The sequence below is a fragment of the Varanus komodoensis genome, unplaced genomic scaffold, assembly GCF_004798865.1.
Source record: "Varanus komodoensis strain SLA01 unplaced genomic scaffold, ASM479886v1 scaffold4, whole genome shotgun sequence".
In the NCBI taxonomy this organism is placed as follows: domain Eukaryota; kingdom Metazoa; phylum Chordata; class Lepidosauria; order Squamata; family Varanidae; genus Varanus; species Varanus komodoensis.
The window spans coordinates 55,986,353-56,003,866 of record NW_025335941.1 but is presented as its reverse complement, the minus strand read 5'-3'; the positions used below and the strand labels follow the sequence as shown (position 1 = coordinate 56,003,866).

The following is a 17,514-nucleotide window of genomic DNA, read 5'->3' as shown; positions in this document are numbered from 1 at the left end:
CTGAATTGCTGGATACCATCAAGATGGCTTGTTAGCAGATACAGTTTAATAATAAACCATTGTAGTCTTGCCAAGTGAGCAAACAAAGTGTGGAACCTGATGTAACATTTACATTATAAAACAGTGTGAAAGGATCTAATACTGCATTATTATCAAATGGGCTGGCCTGTACACTGATAGGTAAACCCCGTGAAACCTGACGACATTTTGTGCAGTAAATTTATTTCGATTCTTTTGTGCTGCCAGTGCAAAAAGCAAAAAACAAAACAAAACACCATACCATTCATATATTTGTACATACCAGTCAGAAGATAGAAAGGAATCCCACCTGGTTGATACAGTTTGGTCCATCTGGAGAGCTGGCCCTTAAATCCTGAGCTTCACAGGTGTTGGGTCTAGTAGGAACTGTACTGGAGGAAGGGTCCAGTACAGTACAGTCTGCACTAGGAGTCAGCATCCTGTAACCTTCAGCCCAACTTCAAAAGCCCTCTCCAAGTAATCAGTTGGAATCTTTTGTACAAGTGATCTGTCCCTCTTGTGACATCCCTTTGGAGGTAGGGAAGAGAGACAGTAACCTAACAGCAACCTTAACCCTACCTACCTTTGGCTTTAGCCCTGTCCAGCAGTGATATGCAACACTTCTTCCAACATACTATCCTTTCATATTTTAATAGCTGTGTGTTTAGAAATTGTTTAAGTGCACACTGCGAATCAAACTATTTGGGGTAGACATAAAGAACCCTCACCTGTTTACATTAAATGGCTGAAACTAATACAGTTGATTAATCTAGAAGATAGAATGAAGATCCAGGGTGATCTTGATAAACTTGGACCCTGGGCTGAAAGTAACAGAATGAAATTCAGTTGGGACAAATGCCAGGTCCTCTACCTATAAAAAAACCAAATGCATTGGTACAAGATAGGGAATAGGTGGCTCACCAGAATTGAAAAGGAAAAAAACCTTGGAGTTTTTGTGGACAACAGGCTAAATATGAGCCAACAATGCGATGCAGCTGCAAAAAGGGCAAATGCTATTTTGGGATGCATTAATAGAAGTATTAGTTCCAGCCTGGTCTATTCAACCTGGAGAAGAGGAGACTCAGAAGGGATCTGTTGGCGACAGGTATGCGAGGGGGTGTCACACGGAGGTGGGTAGAGACCTGTTCCCCCCCCGCAGAGGAAGGCAGGATGTGCTCCACTAGAGCAAAGCTCAGGGAGCCAAGGTTTCATTTAGATGCCGGGAAGCACTTCCTGACAGTTAGGACCCCTGGGGTATGGAATGGGCTTCCATGGGAGGTGGTTGAGGCCTCTTCGCTGAGGGTGTTCAAAGATAGGCTAGACACACACATGGTGGGCATGTCGTGAGCACAGCCGGCTGGAGCCGGGGGTTAGACTAGATGGCCCAGGAGGCCCCTTCTGACTCACTCTGTTTCTGTGTTTCTAAATCATAAGAAGTAATAGTTCCCCTGTATTTTTTACTAGTCAGACCTCCTCTAGAATACCGTGTCCAGTTCTGGGCACCATGATTTAAGAAAGAGGCAGAAAAAAATAGAGACCAGAGGAAGGCAAAAATGAACCAGGGTTTGGACCTGGGACTTCACTGTTCCAGTTTCGTCTATGCTTTCAACTAGGTAGGTGACCTAGGCTTAGGCAGCAGTTGTCTCATACTCCTACTTGGCCTTAACAAGAACGTCTCTTACAGGTTTGCTTTAAGGATGATTAACTGAATGTAGAACATCCTAAAGTACTGCATACATGTTCAATATTATGTCTTCATATGTGCATAATGATGGAAATTAAATAATTGGATGGACACTTTAATTCATTAGCACATTAGTATTTTACGTGTAGGTTGTCCTCCAAAGTTAGTGGTCTAAATTGGCTATTCAAGAAGAGGCTACCCCAAAAACTTTGCATTATAACAGAAATAGCTCACACCAGCGTATTTTGGTGGGAAAGCTCATTTCCTGCCAGCTGCTGTATGGATTACAGCTAAGCTGTGATGGAACAGGGAAGCCCGAGCAGGGTGGCAGGGGATGTCAGCATCCCTGCTAATCAAAAGGTTTTGGTGCTCTCTCACCCTGTGAGGCCTGGATCCAGTACACTTGGCACTGTGTACCTTGTCTGGATTACTAGGGCGTGTGTCTATGTGTGCAGGCAACCCCCAGGCCAGTATCACATACGGCACTTGGGGCCAAAAAGATGGTGCACCACTGATGAATACCCTTTTTCTTAACAAAGGAATTGTATCGGTGAAGCGAAAAAAGCAGGATATGTTTAACTTCTATTTTTCAAATATTTTTCTGCCACCTCCACCGTATATGGTTACTTGTGGAATAACAATTCCCTTGTTTTTTCAGAATGTGGAAGATGCCACAAATAGTCAAACAAGTGCTGGGGTGAATCCACCAAAATGTAAGTGTACAACTTAAAAGTGTATATAGTGAAAATGGTTGTCTTCAGAGCATGGTGAAATATTCAAAGCACTGATAATTAGCTTTGAAGTCCAGCGTATTTAGGGTTTGCTTGTAACCACTGGCCATTGCTAAGCAGGAAAATGGGATAATAAACTTTAGACTTCCAAAACAAACAAACAGTTCTACATTGAAAGGTAGAACTGGCTACAAAATTGGCATGATGAAACAAATTTTTGGTGAAGGAATGCATGACAGGCTGGCCAGTACACCATTAACTACACTTCACTAAAACTGATCACATTTTGTGCAATCAACACTTCTTATATTTCTTGATACCTTTATGTTCATGATGCCTTTTTCCCATTCTCGTTGAGGCCTCAAAGATTTATCTCTTTTTTCCTCATCAAGATGGCTTTTCTGTTGGAAGTTCTGGTTATACAGTGATGGAAAGAGGGCGAAGGATCCATCGTCATTTTCAAGACATGGGACTAAAAACCAGGGAGACAATGGCCCATGTTAAAGAGTCTAAAACAGGTACAGCAATGTGATGTTTTCATGTGCACATTAGCACTGGAAAAGGCAACTCTAGCAAGATCTCCCATCCTGTGTTACTGCAGAGGGCAGCACTGCCCATGGAGAACCTGAGGAAGCCATGCTGGATCAGATCAAGGTCCCTCTAGTCCAGCATTTTGTTCACATAATGCTAACCAACTGTCATGGGAAACCCATGTTCCCCTGCAGCTGGCGTGCACAGGCATATTGCTTGTGATACTGGAAGTAGCATATAGCCATCTGGGCTAGCAGCCATTGATAGCCACCTCCATGAACTTGTCCAGTCCCCCTGAAAGCCATTCGGAGTTGTGGCTGGCGATGGTGAATGCCATAGATTAACTGCACTGTGTGAAGAAAATGAAGACGCTTCATCACAGTGTATGATTCTAACCATTTTGCCTATTTTTAAGAGCTTCCTAAGGCAAGAGTGAGTTCAGGCAATCTTTTGAACTCAAAATAGTTACTTAGTAGGTGAGCGGTTCTGTGAGGGCATCTTCCTCTGATGCTTCTGTTACCTCTTGATGTTGAACTTGTTTTGCGTCATGTAGAAGGAAGAAGGGCCAGCTCCCTTGCCAGATTGGCCTCTCCAGTAGACCTTTGCTGGCTTGTGGGTGGCTTCTTGGGCTTGTGATCTTTCAGCCCAAGGTGGGATGGAGCTTTCAGCTTAAATTGCTCGCTCCTTCCTTCCTTCCTTCCTTCCTTCCTTCCTTCCTTCCTTCCTTCCTTCCTTCCTCTTTTGCCCAGAAGGAGGTGGGAAGGCTGCTTCAGTGAGGCAGACAGCTTTACTCCTATAACAAAAGCAGCTCTCACCTGCAGAATGATTGAGGAAGGCAACTGTGATGCGCCTCTGAACAAGCTGAAGACTGTAAGGCTTTAACGTGGCTTCAAGAAACTATCTAATCTTTTCAACACTGGGAAATCTGCAGTTATACATATTGGTTAGTCCAAAGTTAATTTTAAATCCTCTTGTCTATTTTAGGCTCCAGTGGAATTCCTGTGAAACTGATAACCAACCTCTTCAGTTTAGGTTTGCCCAGGGAATGGCAGCTCTACCAGTACCGTGTAACATTTACCCCAGAGCTGGAATCAAGGCATTTGCGGGTTGCATTGTTGTATGGCCATGCTGAACTTCTGGGAACAACCAAAGTATTTGATGGAGCAACACTGTTCCTTGCAAAGAAACTGGAAAACCGAGTAAGGTTCTGTGTGTGTGTGTGTGTGTGTGAGAGAGAGAGAGAGAGAGAGAGAGCGAGAGCGAGCATGCAAAAAGAACAATGCAACAACTGCTGTTACTTCCCCTGAAATTTCAATGGTGGCAGTCAGCGAATATTTAGGGGAGAAGGGAATTCCCATTGACTTTCTCCATGCTGCTGTGAGGGGTTTTGGCAATTTCATGGAAGGTGGATGGGGTCATCACTGCTTATTAACCATGGTGACTATTTTCTACCTCCAGTGTTAGAAACAATATGCTGAGGAACAACAGTGGACATCTGCTTTTGGCCTTGTGTCTTGATTGTGGGCTGCCCCCGAACATGTGGTTAAGCACTGTTAGTGCCAGCTCCAGGTATTTGAGGGCTGTTGGACGAGACACCCTCTGTGAACTTGCTTACCAGCACTTTCACCTTCTGTGGCTTCTCCTTTTCATTCATTCCTACCAGCTGTTTCCTTGCCAGAGAGTCAATGAACAAAGTCAGTAGGACTTTCTTCTAGGCAATTAGAGATTGCAGTCTTAAGCTTCATCAGATTGGTTTACTTGTGGATTACTCTGCCAATTCTGTTTAACTGCTGCCTAAGCTAAATCTGATGTGTTTTTAGAGTTTATTTCCCTTTTATTTTCTAACCATTTCTAAAAATGTTGATGGACAATAGTTGCATAACTCCTGGTTTGTTGCCAAACCTTGGTTAACCCTGATGGTTAGCTTGACATGACATACCACAATCCCACTGGGTACTGCAGATTCAAAACAGCAACTGGCTCCTGGCTCAGCATAAGTTAAATTAACCCATGGTGGGCCCAGCATGTCCGATGAAATGCACCCGAGAAAAAAAGGTGCCATGTCCACCTTGGGTTGCAGCTCCACCCCCTGCTGGTTTTGGCCTTGCTCCTGACAGCTTACTGTGGCCCCACCCCTCCTTTTGTAAGAGATTGCTTTCAGGTAGGCACGAATTCTTTCTCAAGGTTTGGATTTTAAATAACAAACTGGTAGCAGTCTTGCTGTCTTTCACCAATAGTTCAGGCTGTTTCTGGCCCCAGTCTGATGGAATCTTTCTTTTTAAAACCAGTGTTGTGTTATGAGAGATGAGTTTGTGCCCAGACACACAGACTGCCAGGTTCATCACCTTTCAGCCATACCCACTCTTGTTTGTCAGCTCACGTACGGCTAATGGGACGGGCTAGAAATCAAATAAATGTGCCTTGCAGTGTTTGCTTAAAAGCTATTTAAAAATTTTCCAGAATCAAGAAGGTGAGTTGGGGAGAAAGAAATATTGAAAGGCAGGGATTAACAAAAGCCTATATGTTCATTCTCTTTATGTTCTGAGCAAACTCGTTTGTTGTGTTTACATTCTGCATTCCTTTCTCATCTTCATTTTATCCTCACAACAACCCTTTGAGGTCAGCTACGGTGAGAATCAGGGACTGGTCCAGAGTCATCCAGTGAGCTTCATGGCATAGGTGGGAATGAGAACTTGAGTCTTCATAGGCTTGTCCAACCCTACCCAGTACACCACACACTCCCACAGTTGGCACACTTGTAGGAGTACCTTAACTAAGGATGTGTTTTGTGGTACCCACTTTGCTGAGGGATGGGACATTCCTGCAACAGCTTTTTTACAGGGTCACTTTAGGTTGCTCTTGTGAGACATAGGAGGGCATTGTACAACAGGTTGCAGTGCCTGCTGTGGCAGTGCAGCACTCTAGTTTCTGCCAGATGTTTTGGATTACACCTCCCAGAATCCCTGACTATTGGCAAGGCTGGCTGGGGAATGCTGAGAGTTGTCAGACCTTTTGCTTTCTAAACATGCAAGGATTGTGCCCTTGGTGGCTCAGGGGCTTCTGTACATAAAGACTATAGGATCAGAGTGCATTTGAGGCCATATTCAGCCCAGGTTTCAGTAGCAGAACTGAGCTCACAGTCTTCTTTCACTCCAAGACTTATGCTCTGTCCAAGCAGGGTGGTTCACAGACATTACAACTGCCAATTACATAAAGTAATTCATGGGAAAGAGAGGATGACTGCCAAAAGAGAAAGCATGTCACGTTTTTTCCTCCTTAGGTCACAGAACTGTCCTGTGAAACACACAGAGGTGAAACTGTGAAGATGACCATTACACTCATCCACCAGCTGATACCCAGCAACCCTGTGTGCCTTCAGTTCTTAAACATTGTCTTTAAGAAGTAAGTGCGTGGGGGGGGAGGGGAGAAAGAGGGACCTAAATTTAGATGGCCCCCAAAGCCATGCTATAAATAGAATCAAGGAATTGTATACTCAAATGTGTATTTTGTGCAAAGAATTATGTACTTTGCATACTTTGTACAAAGAAGCCACTAGCGTTCCTAAGAGTTTGCAGACTTGACCTCAGTGTGACTTGCTTAACTGCTAGGGCTGAGCATGGGAGAGAAGTCCAGCAAGAGCAAGAGAGCTGAATTTCAGCCTGATTTTTGCAGTTAAGAATGAACACATCTGAAATGAACAGAAGCCAAGGATAATCTGATCCATCCGTCTCTATAAGTTGTCCCCCCCATTGTTGTTCCATTAGATTCATTGGGTGAAAATTGTTCCATTTGTTCAAATGATGAAGATGTGTTGAAAAGCATAGCTACATTCTGTAGTTCTAGCACTTGATTGACTTTCACTAAGGTAAATTTTAGTTTGCACATCTAGCTAGATTTGGGAATTGTATCATTTTTTAAAAATTTCTAAAACATTTGTATGCTGCCCAATTGTGCCATAACACCTCTGGGTGGCTCACAATTACAAGATAAAAACACAAGTAAAAACACTGTAAAAACCAATAAAAACATATTAAAATAGAATAACAATAAAACACAAGCCACAATACAAAACAAAGGTCAAATGGCAATTAATTATTAAAATGTTTTTTTTAAAGGAAGGTCTTCACCTGGTGCCAAAAGTAATATAAGGAAGGCACCAGGCGAATCTCCTTGGGTAGAGCATTCCAAATATGGGGAACAGCTGCAGAAAAGGCCTTCCTCCTAGCACCCATCCCTCTCACCTCCGTAAGGGACGGCTCACACAGGAGGGTTCCCTGTGTAGATCTTAAAGGCCAGGTAGGCACATACGGGTGTAAGTGTAATTAGTTCCAAAAATTATGCTTGTGTTTTATAGGATGTTAAATGTACACTTTCAATGTTTAGGGTTTTGAAAAAGTTGTCCATGTATCAAGTGGGACGAAACTTCTATACTCCATCAGAACCAGTGGAAATCCCTCAGCACAAGTAAGTTGGCCAATTCTACAGCTGAGTATCTTTTATAGCCTTAATAATTTTGCAGTGAAATTAAACTTCAGCTGTTAAATTCTATCCAATTTTAGGCTAGCTCAGGAGATACTACCTTAGACTCAGCCATGCATGCAATTTAACATTTCCCTAGCTCTAGCATAATTCCTGTGAGAATATTATTCACAGGAATATTATTACTATAATATTAATATTACTTTGTCAGTAGTTTTTTAATCTACCTGCCGATGGTGCAAGTGGGTGGTTTCCCATGTGTTTTCATCAGAAACTTTGAGTTCTCTAGAGGCTTATCAGAGGGTTGACCATTAATGATGGCGCAAAGGCTAGGATGCATTCCCGAACTATCACACATTTCCCTTGAGTTGGGGAAGTGGGCATTAATTATATTTATTTATTCAACTTTTATCGCACCCCATTGGCCATAAGGCAATAGTGAATATAGCTGCCTCTCCTTTTTTATTTGGAGATTTGTCCTTTTTTGGTGATGTTCCCTTGAATTTGTTTGTTCCCCTGAATGCCCCTTAGATGCCAGCCAATCTGATTAAGAGGGTTCCAATAGGTTTAGAAACTCTTTATTATCTAGGGCAGGGTTCGGCAACCTTTAACACTCAAAGAGCCATTTGGACCCGTTTCCCACAGAAAAGAAAACACCGGGAGCCGCAAAACTCTTTTGACCTCTAAAATGAAAATAACACTGCATATTTCGTTTTTTACCTTTATGCTATGTATAAAAAAATATAGTGTGTTGCATTTATGAAACCGATCGGGGCTGTGCTGTGCCGGTGCAGGTCGCAGATCAGGGGCTGTGCCGGCGCGTGTTGCAGATCAGTGGCAGAGCTGCAGCAGAGGGATTCAAGAGCCACGTGCGGCTCCGGAGCCATGGGTTGCTGACCCCTGATCTAGGACTACTCATTCATCCATAGCCTTCAGTCAGGTCAACCTAGACTGGTCTTTTTCTTTCAGACTAACTTTGGCCAGGTTTCATGGTGTCTGTTGGACAGTTTGAGAACAGAGTGATGCTCTGTGCAGATGTGAGCCACAAAGTCCTGCGCAATGAGAATGTTTTGGAATTCATGACAGACCTATACAATAGGGTGGACCCGGCACATTTTGCAGAGACGTGTGAAAAAGAACTGGTGGGACTGATTGTTCTCACAAGGTAACGTTGACTGTTTCGGAAATTGTGTGTTGCCTTGCAAATGGATGCCCATGTCAAGTTCCTAAAGGGCTTTTTTACACATTTACGGTGCACTTGTCATTCCCTGCTCATGTTTATTCACGGATTCTTTATGTGGCATTGTGACCTTCTGGTTTCTCTTCTTGTTTTGCCAGCACTTTCAGCAGGATTTTTTAGAGCAGGGAAAACTGAACTGACCCCACATTCCTTTCTTTTAAACCAAAATCAAGCTTTCTTTATTGTAACAACCTCAGTTAAGAAAAATGTCATTTTGTTGTTGCTGTCGTCAAACAGTTGGGAGCCAGAAAAGCTTTGACCATTCACTGCAAACCATCCAGAGAGTGGTCAATAGATCTCAATCTACTTTCTGTCCATTCTACCATCTAGACAGATTAGTATTAGGATGTGACAGAGTGTTTTCCTGCTCAGGAGCAGAAGCAACATCTGCAGAGTTTTATGTTGTTTCAGGCGGCAACCCAGTACTCGCTTACCAGCAGGGATGAACCCCCACTGATTTTAGTGGGATTTACTTCTGAGTAGAAATTAACAGGATTGTGCTGTAGGTAGTTTTTAGAGCATAATGCCCTGCACATTTGGACAGAGAAAAATACTACAACTTCCAGCATTCCCTAGATATCATGTATCTTATGTGACTTTATTGTATTTTGTTTTTTGCCAATCACACTTTTATGTACCACTCTGGCATCTGCAAAGATGAATGATAGTTTTTAAATAATTCAATAAAATAAATGAATAAATACAATGGGGCTAACCTGAGCTTTTTTCAAAGCAAGCAAACGCTCATGCATAATTATTGCTCCCTTCCTAGAAAGAAAGAGGCAACATGTTTTTTTCCTTTCACAGAAGGTGAGCTGGAGGCTTCCTTATACTGAGTCAGGCCATTGGTTCATCTAGCCCAGTATTGTTGACAGTGATTGGTCTTGGCTGTTCAGAGTTTCAGGCAGGATTTTCTCCCAGTTCTGTCTGGTGATGCTGGGAATTGTCCCCGAGTCATTCTGCATGCAAAGCGCATGTTTTGCCATGTTGCCATAACCTTTTCCCACTTGCCGTCCTGCATGAGCCATTATATTGCTAACAGAAGTAGACCATTTTATTTAACTGCAAATCTTCCTTAGCATGTCAATGGAACTGCATCTTAATGGGAGAGAGAATTCTGCTGAATCTGCTGGGGTCTGTAACCAACCAGCGGGCATTTGAAATTAGGAATAAGAATATTTGAACTCACCAGTTTTCTTCAAACCGCTGGTTGCCATTTGTCTCCCACTTAATTTATGTTTGTAATCACTGCTTGTTTATTCAAACATGAAAATTGCACAAAATGGACATGAGATTTGTGCAGAAATCACTGAACTGGCATAACTTTAAAATTAGCACCAATTGGCAATTCGCAGAAAAGTTGTGCAATGAATACTTTCAGGGGACTGGTTCTTAGGCTCACATGCAGGTTTGTGAACAGGGCAGGTTTTGAGAGCAGAAATGTAATTCTTGTACATCCCTATTTAGAATATTTGTGTACTTAACTCTTTCAGATACAACAACAAGACCTACCGCATTGATGATATTGAATGGTCTGTGAAGCCAACAGATACATTCCAGAAACGTGATGGCACTCAGATCTCTTATGAAGATTACTACAAACAGGTAAATAACCAGGAAGATGCTACCCTTCGTTGTTATGTCTGGACAAAATGCGAAATAACTATGCGAGAAAAACAGGGAAGAGCTCAGTTGTAAAATATTGGATAAATAGGAGAACGGTGGATATGGAATCCATGTTTCCTATATAGCCTGACTGAAGACCATATTCTCCCACATGAGCCTGTCCTTTTTTACAGATCTTCTGGGGAAGGCCTTCTTTTGGTTCCACCACCATCATAGGCACATTTGATAGGGACATGGGAGAGAGCTTTCTTTGTGGCCGCTTCCATGCGAAGTTGGTTCCATCTCTGCAGCCAGCCAGCTGACAAAAGTCATTTTTGTTCAAACAGGGCTCTGGCTTATAAGCTGTTTGTTGCTGATAGGGTTGCATTGATCAGGTGCCATCTACTTTTAACATTTGCTTCATTATTGTTAGCTGCTGAGAACCACTTCTAGCAGAAAGCAGTGTATCTGCAGTCACTGTTGGAGGAAACCAATTGCACAAGCACATTTCAGTCTGGGTTTTGCCCTTTCTTGGAGGACCGGTCGGTCTTGGTTGTCCTGAGGGATGAATTTTATAAGGAGAGGGGTTGTGGGGGTGCAACCCTGTTGATTCTACTTGGCTGCTCATCAGCTTTCAGTGCTATTGACCATGGCACTCTTCTCGATTGACTGTGGGTTGGGTATTGGAGGCATTGTCTTACCTGCAGGTCCATTTCAGAAAGCAACAATGGGTGATTGTTCCTTTAGTGGGGTAGCATCTTGTCTCCAGTATTGCTTAATATTTATATGAGGCTGTTTGGAGTGGTTATCAGGGGTTTTGGAGCCAATTGCCATCAGTATGCTGATGACACACAAACCTAACAAAATCAGGAATGGCTGTGTGACTCCTGGATCAGTGCCTGGACTCAGTGATGCGCTGGACAAATGCCAGTAAACTGAAGCTGAATACTGATGAGGGAACTGAGTGGTTCCCAAGTCCTGGCATCATCATCCCAAGTCATTATCAGTACTGACTGGGGTTCCCTCCCTCTGAACAACCAAATTCATGGTATTGGGAGTACCTTTACATCTTTTGCTGGAATCCAAAGTGACTGTGGTAGATTGGAGTTCTTTTACCATCTTCAGTTAGCTTGCCAACCAGCTTTACCTTTCCTGGCCAAAGTAGCTTAGTCACAGTAATACAGGTGCTGGTAACTGTAAAATTAATGTTATGTGTTTCATGTGGGACTACCCTGAAGGGTGCTCTAGAGCATGGGTCCTCAAACTACGGCCTGCAGGCCAGATCCTGCCCACCTCAGAGCTTTTGGATTCACTTGGAGAAAACGATCTCCAAGCGAGTCCAAAAGCTCTGAGGTGGCGCAGGCGTACTCAGTGGGGAGATGGCCGCGATTGCAGGTGCGCTCGTGCAGGGAAGATGGGCGCGATTTTGGTCATGCTGGGGGGAGGGGGAGATGGGCGTGATCGCACCCGCCTTTCCTGCACGAGCGCACCCACGATCACACCCACCTCCTCCCCGAGTGCGCCCGTGATCGCGCCAGTCCCCCCCCCCCCCGAGTCTGGCCCCCAGCAGTCTGAGGGACAGTGAACTGGCCCCTTGTTTAAAAAGTGTGAGGACCCCTGTTGTAGAGATATGAGTTAGTTGTTCCCCATGGTCATACAGTCCAACTGGAGTGCACCAGAAGAAGTGCCTTCCTTGTGGCAGTCTCATTTCTCTTTAAGATCAGGTAGGCATCAGCACTGCTGTTTTTGTTGAAGACATCTTTGTTCTAGGAAGGCTTCCATGCTGACTGGATATGGTTTTGATGTGAACCTGTTTTTAATGTATTGTCTTTGCTCTTTGTCTGTTTTATCTTTTCATAATTCACTGCTTTAGTAAATCACTGCCTAGATAGGGAGCTGTATGCAGATACTATAAACAAATATAGTATTTGTTTGCAGAAATGCATAGTGAAATATCCCAAATAAATAAATATAATTGACTGCCTCTGGGATAGTTGGCCTTATTAATGCAAAAAGCCCTTTGTTCAAAGGTCCCATTTTGTCGTGTAATGGCAGTAAGTACCTTGGATGCAGAGCAAGCGTCATTCCCTTACCTTTGATTTTGTATTTTCCTGAGCAGCAGTATGATGCTGTCTTGACTGACCTAAATCAGCCTCTGCTTATGAGCCTTCTGAAGACTAAGGCTGGCAGCACCGTTGAACCTCGTGTGGTCCACCTGATCCCTGAACTCTGCTATCTGACAGGTAAAACAGCTGTTAACTCCAGGGGTCTGAGCAGCAGTTTATGTCAAGAGTGGTGAACATAAAGCATCCAATCTGAATGTTGTCGAGTTCCTCGGTATTCAAGGCTCATAGCAAGGGTTTTAAATCTCTTTCAGCCTGAAGGTTAAATTCCATCATGTGAAAGTTCTTGCAGGTGAGGTTGTATTGCAGTGGTGGACAAGGCAAACAGTAGTATTAAGTTCTTCTTACTGCGAATAACATAACCTTAGGAGAGCCTTTAAACCTTTATGGGAAGGTGAAAACTGCATAGAAACCCAGTGATTGCTGCGTGAGAGAAAAAGCTGGGGCTGAAAGAAGGTAGAATGGCCATATGAGTGGGCTGGATTGGTCCCCCAGGCCAGGCTTAGAGACAGTTCATGGCCAAGTGGGTTTTGAGGCAATATGCTTTGGACAAGTTTCTTTTATATGTTTGTGGAATTAATGTAGAGTACATTTCACATGGAGAGCAGCCGCAGTGATAGCGCATGTGCTTTGCATGCAGAAGGTTGCATGGTTGCATTCAAACCATGGCATCTTTCTGCAAAGGATTTGAAATTGGAAGGCTGGGAAAGGGCTCTGGTTGAACCACTGGGGAGCTACTGCCTTTTCAGAGCAAGACAATACTGACCAAGACAGTTCCACAGTCTGCATACAGTATATGGCAGTTTTTCACTTTTGCAAGTCTCTCTGCTGCTCCTAGCGACCTCTGTGGATGTGAAAACATAAGGATCCAACACTGGCAGTTTGCTAGTGCCCTTGATACTGTACTGCTAGCAGAAGCCCACACTTGCAGAGTAGGGCTTGCTTGGACCACAGCAAGGTTACTCCACTGTAATATGTTAGTTTACAGAGTTCAGGCAGAATTGGTTTTTTATTTTTGTTTGGAATTACATCATGGAAGCATTTAAAACAGACTTTCCTCCAACTGTATTCTGAAATGATACTGTGGAATTACAGGCAGTCCCTGTGTTATAAATGTCCGAGTTATGAATAACCCATACTTATGAATGAACTGCCATAAAGCCTGTTAATTTAAAAAAATACTGCAGAAAATTGTCATCACCATAGAAAGGAAGTGAGAGAGGAGAGAGAGAGGGCCTTCAAAGCATCACCATAGAGAGAGAGGAAGTGAAAGGGTCTTCCTGCCCCCACCCATCCAGAGAGGGAGATCTCTCTGGGATTTCATTGCTGCAAAAAGGAGGCACTTTTGAGTTTGGACAGGGACAGGGCTGGAAATATTCATGGTTTCTCCACTTTCTTGGGAATCCTGTGCCCTTAACTACCACAAATGTAGAGGGCCAACAGTCTGACTTACATATGCAATCTGACTTACATACAGATTTGACTGAAATATGAATTTCCATTTTCTCTGGAATGGAACTCATTTGTAACCTGGGAACTGCCTGTACTCTGAAAGTGTAGGCATAGGCTTTCTGGGTACAGATTGTTCAAAATAATACAAAAAGATCACTTGCTGAAAAAGGTGAGAGATGGGATGCCTTTTTGTACCTCCCTCCTGCAATTTCACACCTCTATAAAAGGATCCCCACATTATTTGTTAGGTTTAAGCCGCCGTGCAACTTCTGACTTCTGTTTGATGAAGGATTTGGCCCAAGAAACTCAGTTGTCCCCAGAACGCAGATACCAACAGCTGGGTGGACTTGCTGACAACATTCAGAGGTAATGTCACATCAAACTTGTTTCTAAGCTTCTCCAGTCTGACTCACATGTCTGCCATGTTTTGACATGAGACGGCTTCAAGCACAGCTTGAAAAAAATATTTGAATGATCTATACAACAATTGGCCAAGGTCTGTGTCGGGGCATGTGTAGCAGGACTCATGACAGATGCACGAGGCAGCAAAGCTCAGGGCAGGGCAAAGTCCACAAACTGGTTAGAGGTGGGTAGCTGGGTTGGAGGCAGAGTCAGGGTCTAGAAATGGGCCCAGGTGAGGAACTGGGAGTGCATATCAGAACAAGTCCAGGGTGTAGTCAGGGTGAGGCAGTGGCTGTACTGAACCGGTGCCTGGCCGAGGTAATGGGCTGGATGAGGGCCAATAAACTGAAGCTCAATCCAGACAAGACGGAGGTCCTGTTGGTTGGCGGTTCGGGCTTCGGAGAAGGTGAATTGAACCTTGTCCTGAACGGGGTTGCACTCCCTCCTAGGGACAAGGTCCGCAGCTTGGGAGTGCTCCTCGACCCGGAGCTTTCACTCGAAGCTCAGGTGACAACAGCGGCGAGGAGCGCTTTCCTCCAGCTTCATCAGCTGATTCATCAGTTGCGTCCCTACCTGGAGTACGACTGCCTTGCAACAGTGACTCATGCACAGGTGACTTCCCGTCTTGACTTCTGTAACGCGCTCTACGTGGGGCTACCCTTGAAGACGGTCCGGATACTTCAATTGGTCCAAAATAGAGCTGCCAGGCTGCTGACGGGGACTGGACGTTATGTTCACATGACTCCAGTTCTCCGTCAGCTTCACTGGCTTCCCATTGAAGTCCGGGCCAAATTCAAGGTGTTGGTAATGACCTATAAAGCCCTAAATGGCTTGGGTCCTGGTTACCTGAAGGAGCGCTTACATCCATATATGCCCAGTCGCCCCCTGAGATCAGCGGGAGAGGCCCTTCTCCGGGAGCCCTTCGTGAGAGAAATTAGGAGGGTGGCTACTCGGAGGAGGGCTTTCTCAGCGGTGGCGCCTAAGTTATGGAATGCGCTCCCCAGAGAGGTCCGCCTGGCGCTGTCGTTATTTGTTTTTTGGCGCCAGGCAAAGACCTTTTTATTTAAGCAACATTTTAAATGTTAATACCACTGAATTTTATCTGGCCAGGGTGGCTTATTTTATAATGTGTGTTTTAAATTATTATGATTATTTTATATGTATATTTTAACTTATTGGTTTTATTTATTGTTGTAAGCCGCCCCGAGGCTTCGGCGAATGGGGCGGCATAAAAATGTTTTAATAAATAAATAAATAATAGTCATGAGCAAGACCAAGGCTGAGAAGCAGGAAGACAAACCTGGCAGGCAACAGGTACATGAGGCAGAATAGCAAGGCAGGATGCAGGAGCAGCAGCAGGTGTGGCAAGCGCGGCATGGCAAGGTGAGATAGTAAGGTACAGCAGGACACAGCAAGGCAGGAACCAGATGTGGGAAGGTACAGGAGCCACAACACAGGTAGCCAGAAAACCTGCATCAGTGAGGCAGCTTCTGGAAGGAAGAGCTCCGTCTTATATATCCCTTCCCAGAGAGCTCCAGCCGTGTCTAGGACCAATCTTGTAAATACCATGGTGGTTGTTCTGGTTCTTGGCCACCAGATGGAGCCTCAAAGCTGCCCAGATCTTTATGGTCTAAGGCCGCTTCCTATGTTTCTGTGACCACCTTTCTGTTCATTGGCCAGCTGCATTCTTTTCCATGGAAACTGAACCTGGCCACGGTCACTCATGCCCTGGAGTTGTTTCCAGGACTGAGAAGTATAATGTGCTTGGCATAGTGCATATCTTAAAGTAGTGCTGAGCAATCTGTGGCCCTCAAGATGTGACCTGCAGCTTTCTTCAGTCCTAGACAGTAATGCCAAAGGTTGAGGGATCGTGGGAAGGGCAGGCTAAAACACCTTGAGGGCCACAAGTTGCTTTCCACCACCTTTTATTTGTTCTTTTTCCTCTTTCAGAGAACCCAAAGCAGCTTACATAGCCCCCCTTGATCTTTCTATTTTGTTCTCAGAAGCCCCTATCTGTGAGGTAGGTTAGGCTGAGAGTCCATGACCGACACAATGTCATTCAGTGAGCTCCATGGCTTGAGTGAGACTAGAACTCAGATCCTCCAAGCCCAAGCCCAGCATTCTCACCAGCACACATTATCTTCCACCCTAAAGGTGCAGATGTGACCCTTGGAGCCAGAACAGTTGTGAACTTCTAGACTGAGCTCTATAACTTGCTGTATACAAATGTGATGACCTGTCACCGTTTTATAGGACCTCTGAGAAAAATCAGAATATTATGAAATACGTAGCGTTGGATCCAGCACTCACATGAATGGATGATGAATGGATGCCCACTTTGTGACAGGATTTCCACAACCTCCTCTCCTTCCCTTCCTACCTGCAGCTCTCACTCTGGAGCAAATTTGGCCAACTGTTCCCTCCTGGATATTCCCAATCCCAGTCCAGTACTCTAACCGCTGGAGAAGTGTCACAATTAAATACAACCCATAATTTTTCACTTCAGCTTAATTTGTGCTGGGAGATGGGGCGTCCTTTTTCCATTTAACACACATAATACTGGGGGTATACATTTCCTTGCAGAAATAGAGATGCTCGCTTGGAATTGGAAAACTGGGGGTTGCAGCTTGGGTGTCAGGCTTCCCTGACTGGCCGTGTGGTCACCTCGGAAAAAATTCTCATGCAGAATGAGATGGTAAGCATCAGAGGCGCATTTTCTTATTCTACTTCACACCACTGTTGAATGTGGTCTCTGAGGGCGGGTGGCCTCTGGCAGAGCTCCAAGCACTGCCTTCAGGTACTGCAAAACATTGCATTTCTCTCCTTGCTCCTTCCCCTGATCCTAGCAATCTTTTGAAGCTGCAGGGGTGACATGAGGCCTTTGGGGGGGTTTTCCCCTCAAAAATGGCTGTCATAGTAGGGGATAGGTCATTACAACCCACTAATTTCCCAGAAGGCGAGCTGGTGAGACTAAAAGAAAAGGAACCTGTGGGAGAACTTAAGTACAAGGCAGAGATGGAATCTGAGCTGGAAAACCACTCCCTTGAACCCAAATAGAGATGGCGCCAAAGGGCAGCCATTCAGTTTACAACATGCCAGCCTGTCGGGAGTGAGTAAGATGGCTGCTGGCTGATCTTCAGAAGAATCAGAATGAGAAGAGGGAGCAGTGGGAACCTGGGAGTGTGGTCCATCCTGAGACACTGAGATGAGAGAAGTGGAGACATTTGTCTCAAGGGCAGATTCCCCAGG

The 17,514-nt window shown here is 44.5% G+C and overlaps 1 protein-coding gene across 1 annotated transcript in view; it reads left to right on the top strand.

The window, feature by feature from the left end:
* The first annotated feature begins 2,833 nt into the window (after positions 1-2,833).
* PIWIL4 (piwi like RNA-mediated gene silencing 4) overlaps positions 2,834-17,514 on the top strand; it is a 30,959-nt gene continuing 16,278 nt past the window's right edge. The window contains exons 1-10 of the mRNA XM_044442251.1: positions 2,834-2,951; positions 3,949-4,163; positions 6,245-6,366; positions 7,348-7,428; positions 7,549-7,556; positions 8,419-8,608; positions 10,177-10,288; positions 12,408-12,531; positions 14,112-14,229; positions 16,849-16,960. Coding sequence (XP_044298186.1) covers positions 2,861-2,951; positions 3,949-4,163; positions 6,245-6,366; positions 7,348-7,428; positions 7,549-7,556; positions 8,419-8,608; positions 10,177-10,288; positions 12,408-12,531; positions 14,112-14,229; positions 16,849-16,960 — 1,173 coding nt within the window. The 5' untranslated portion in view covers positions 2,834-2,860. The remainder of the gene's footprint in view (positions 2,952-3,948; positions 4,164-6,244; positions 6,367-7,347; positions 7,429-7,548; positions 7,557-8,418; positions 8,609-10,176; positions 10,289-12,407; positions 12,532-14,111; positions 14,230-16,848; positions 16,961-17,514) is intronic.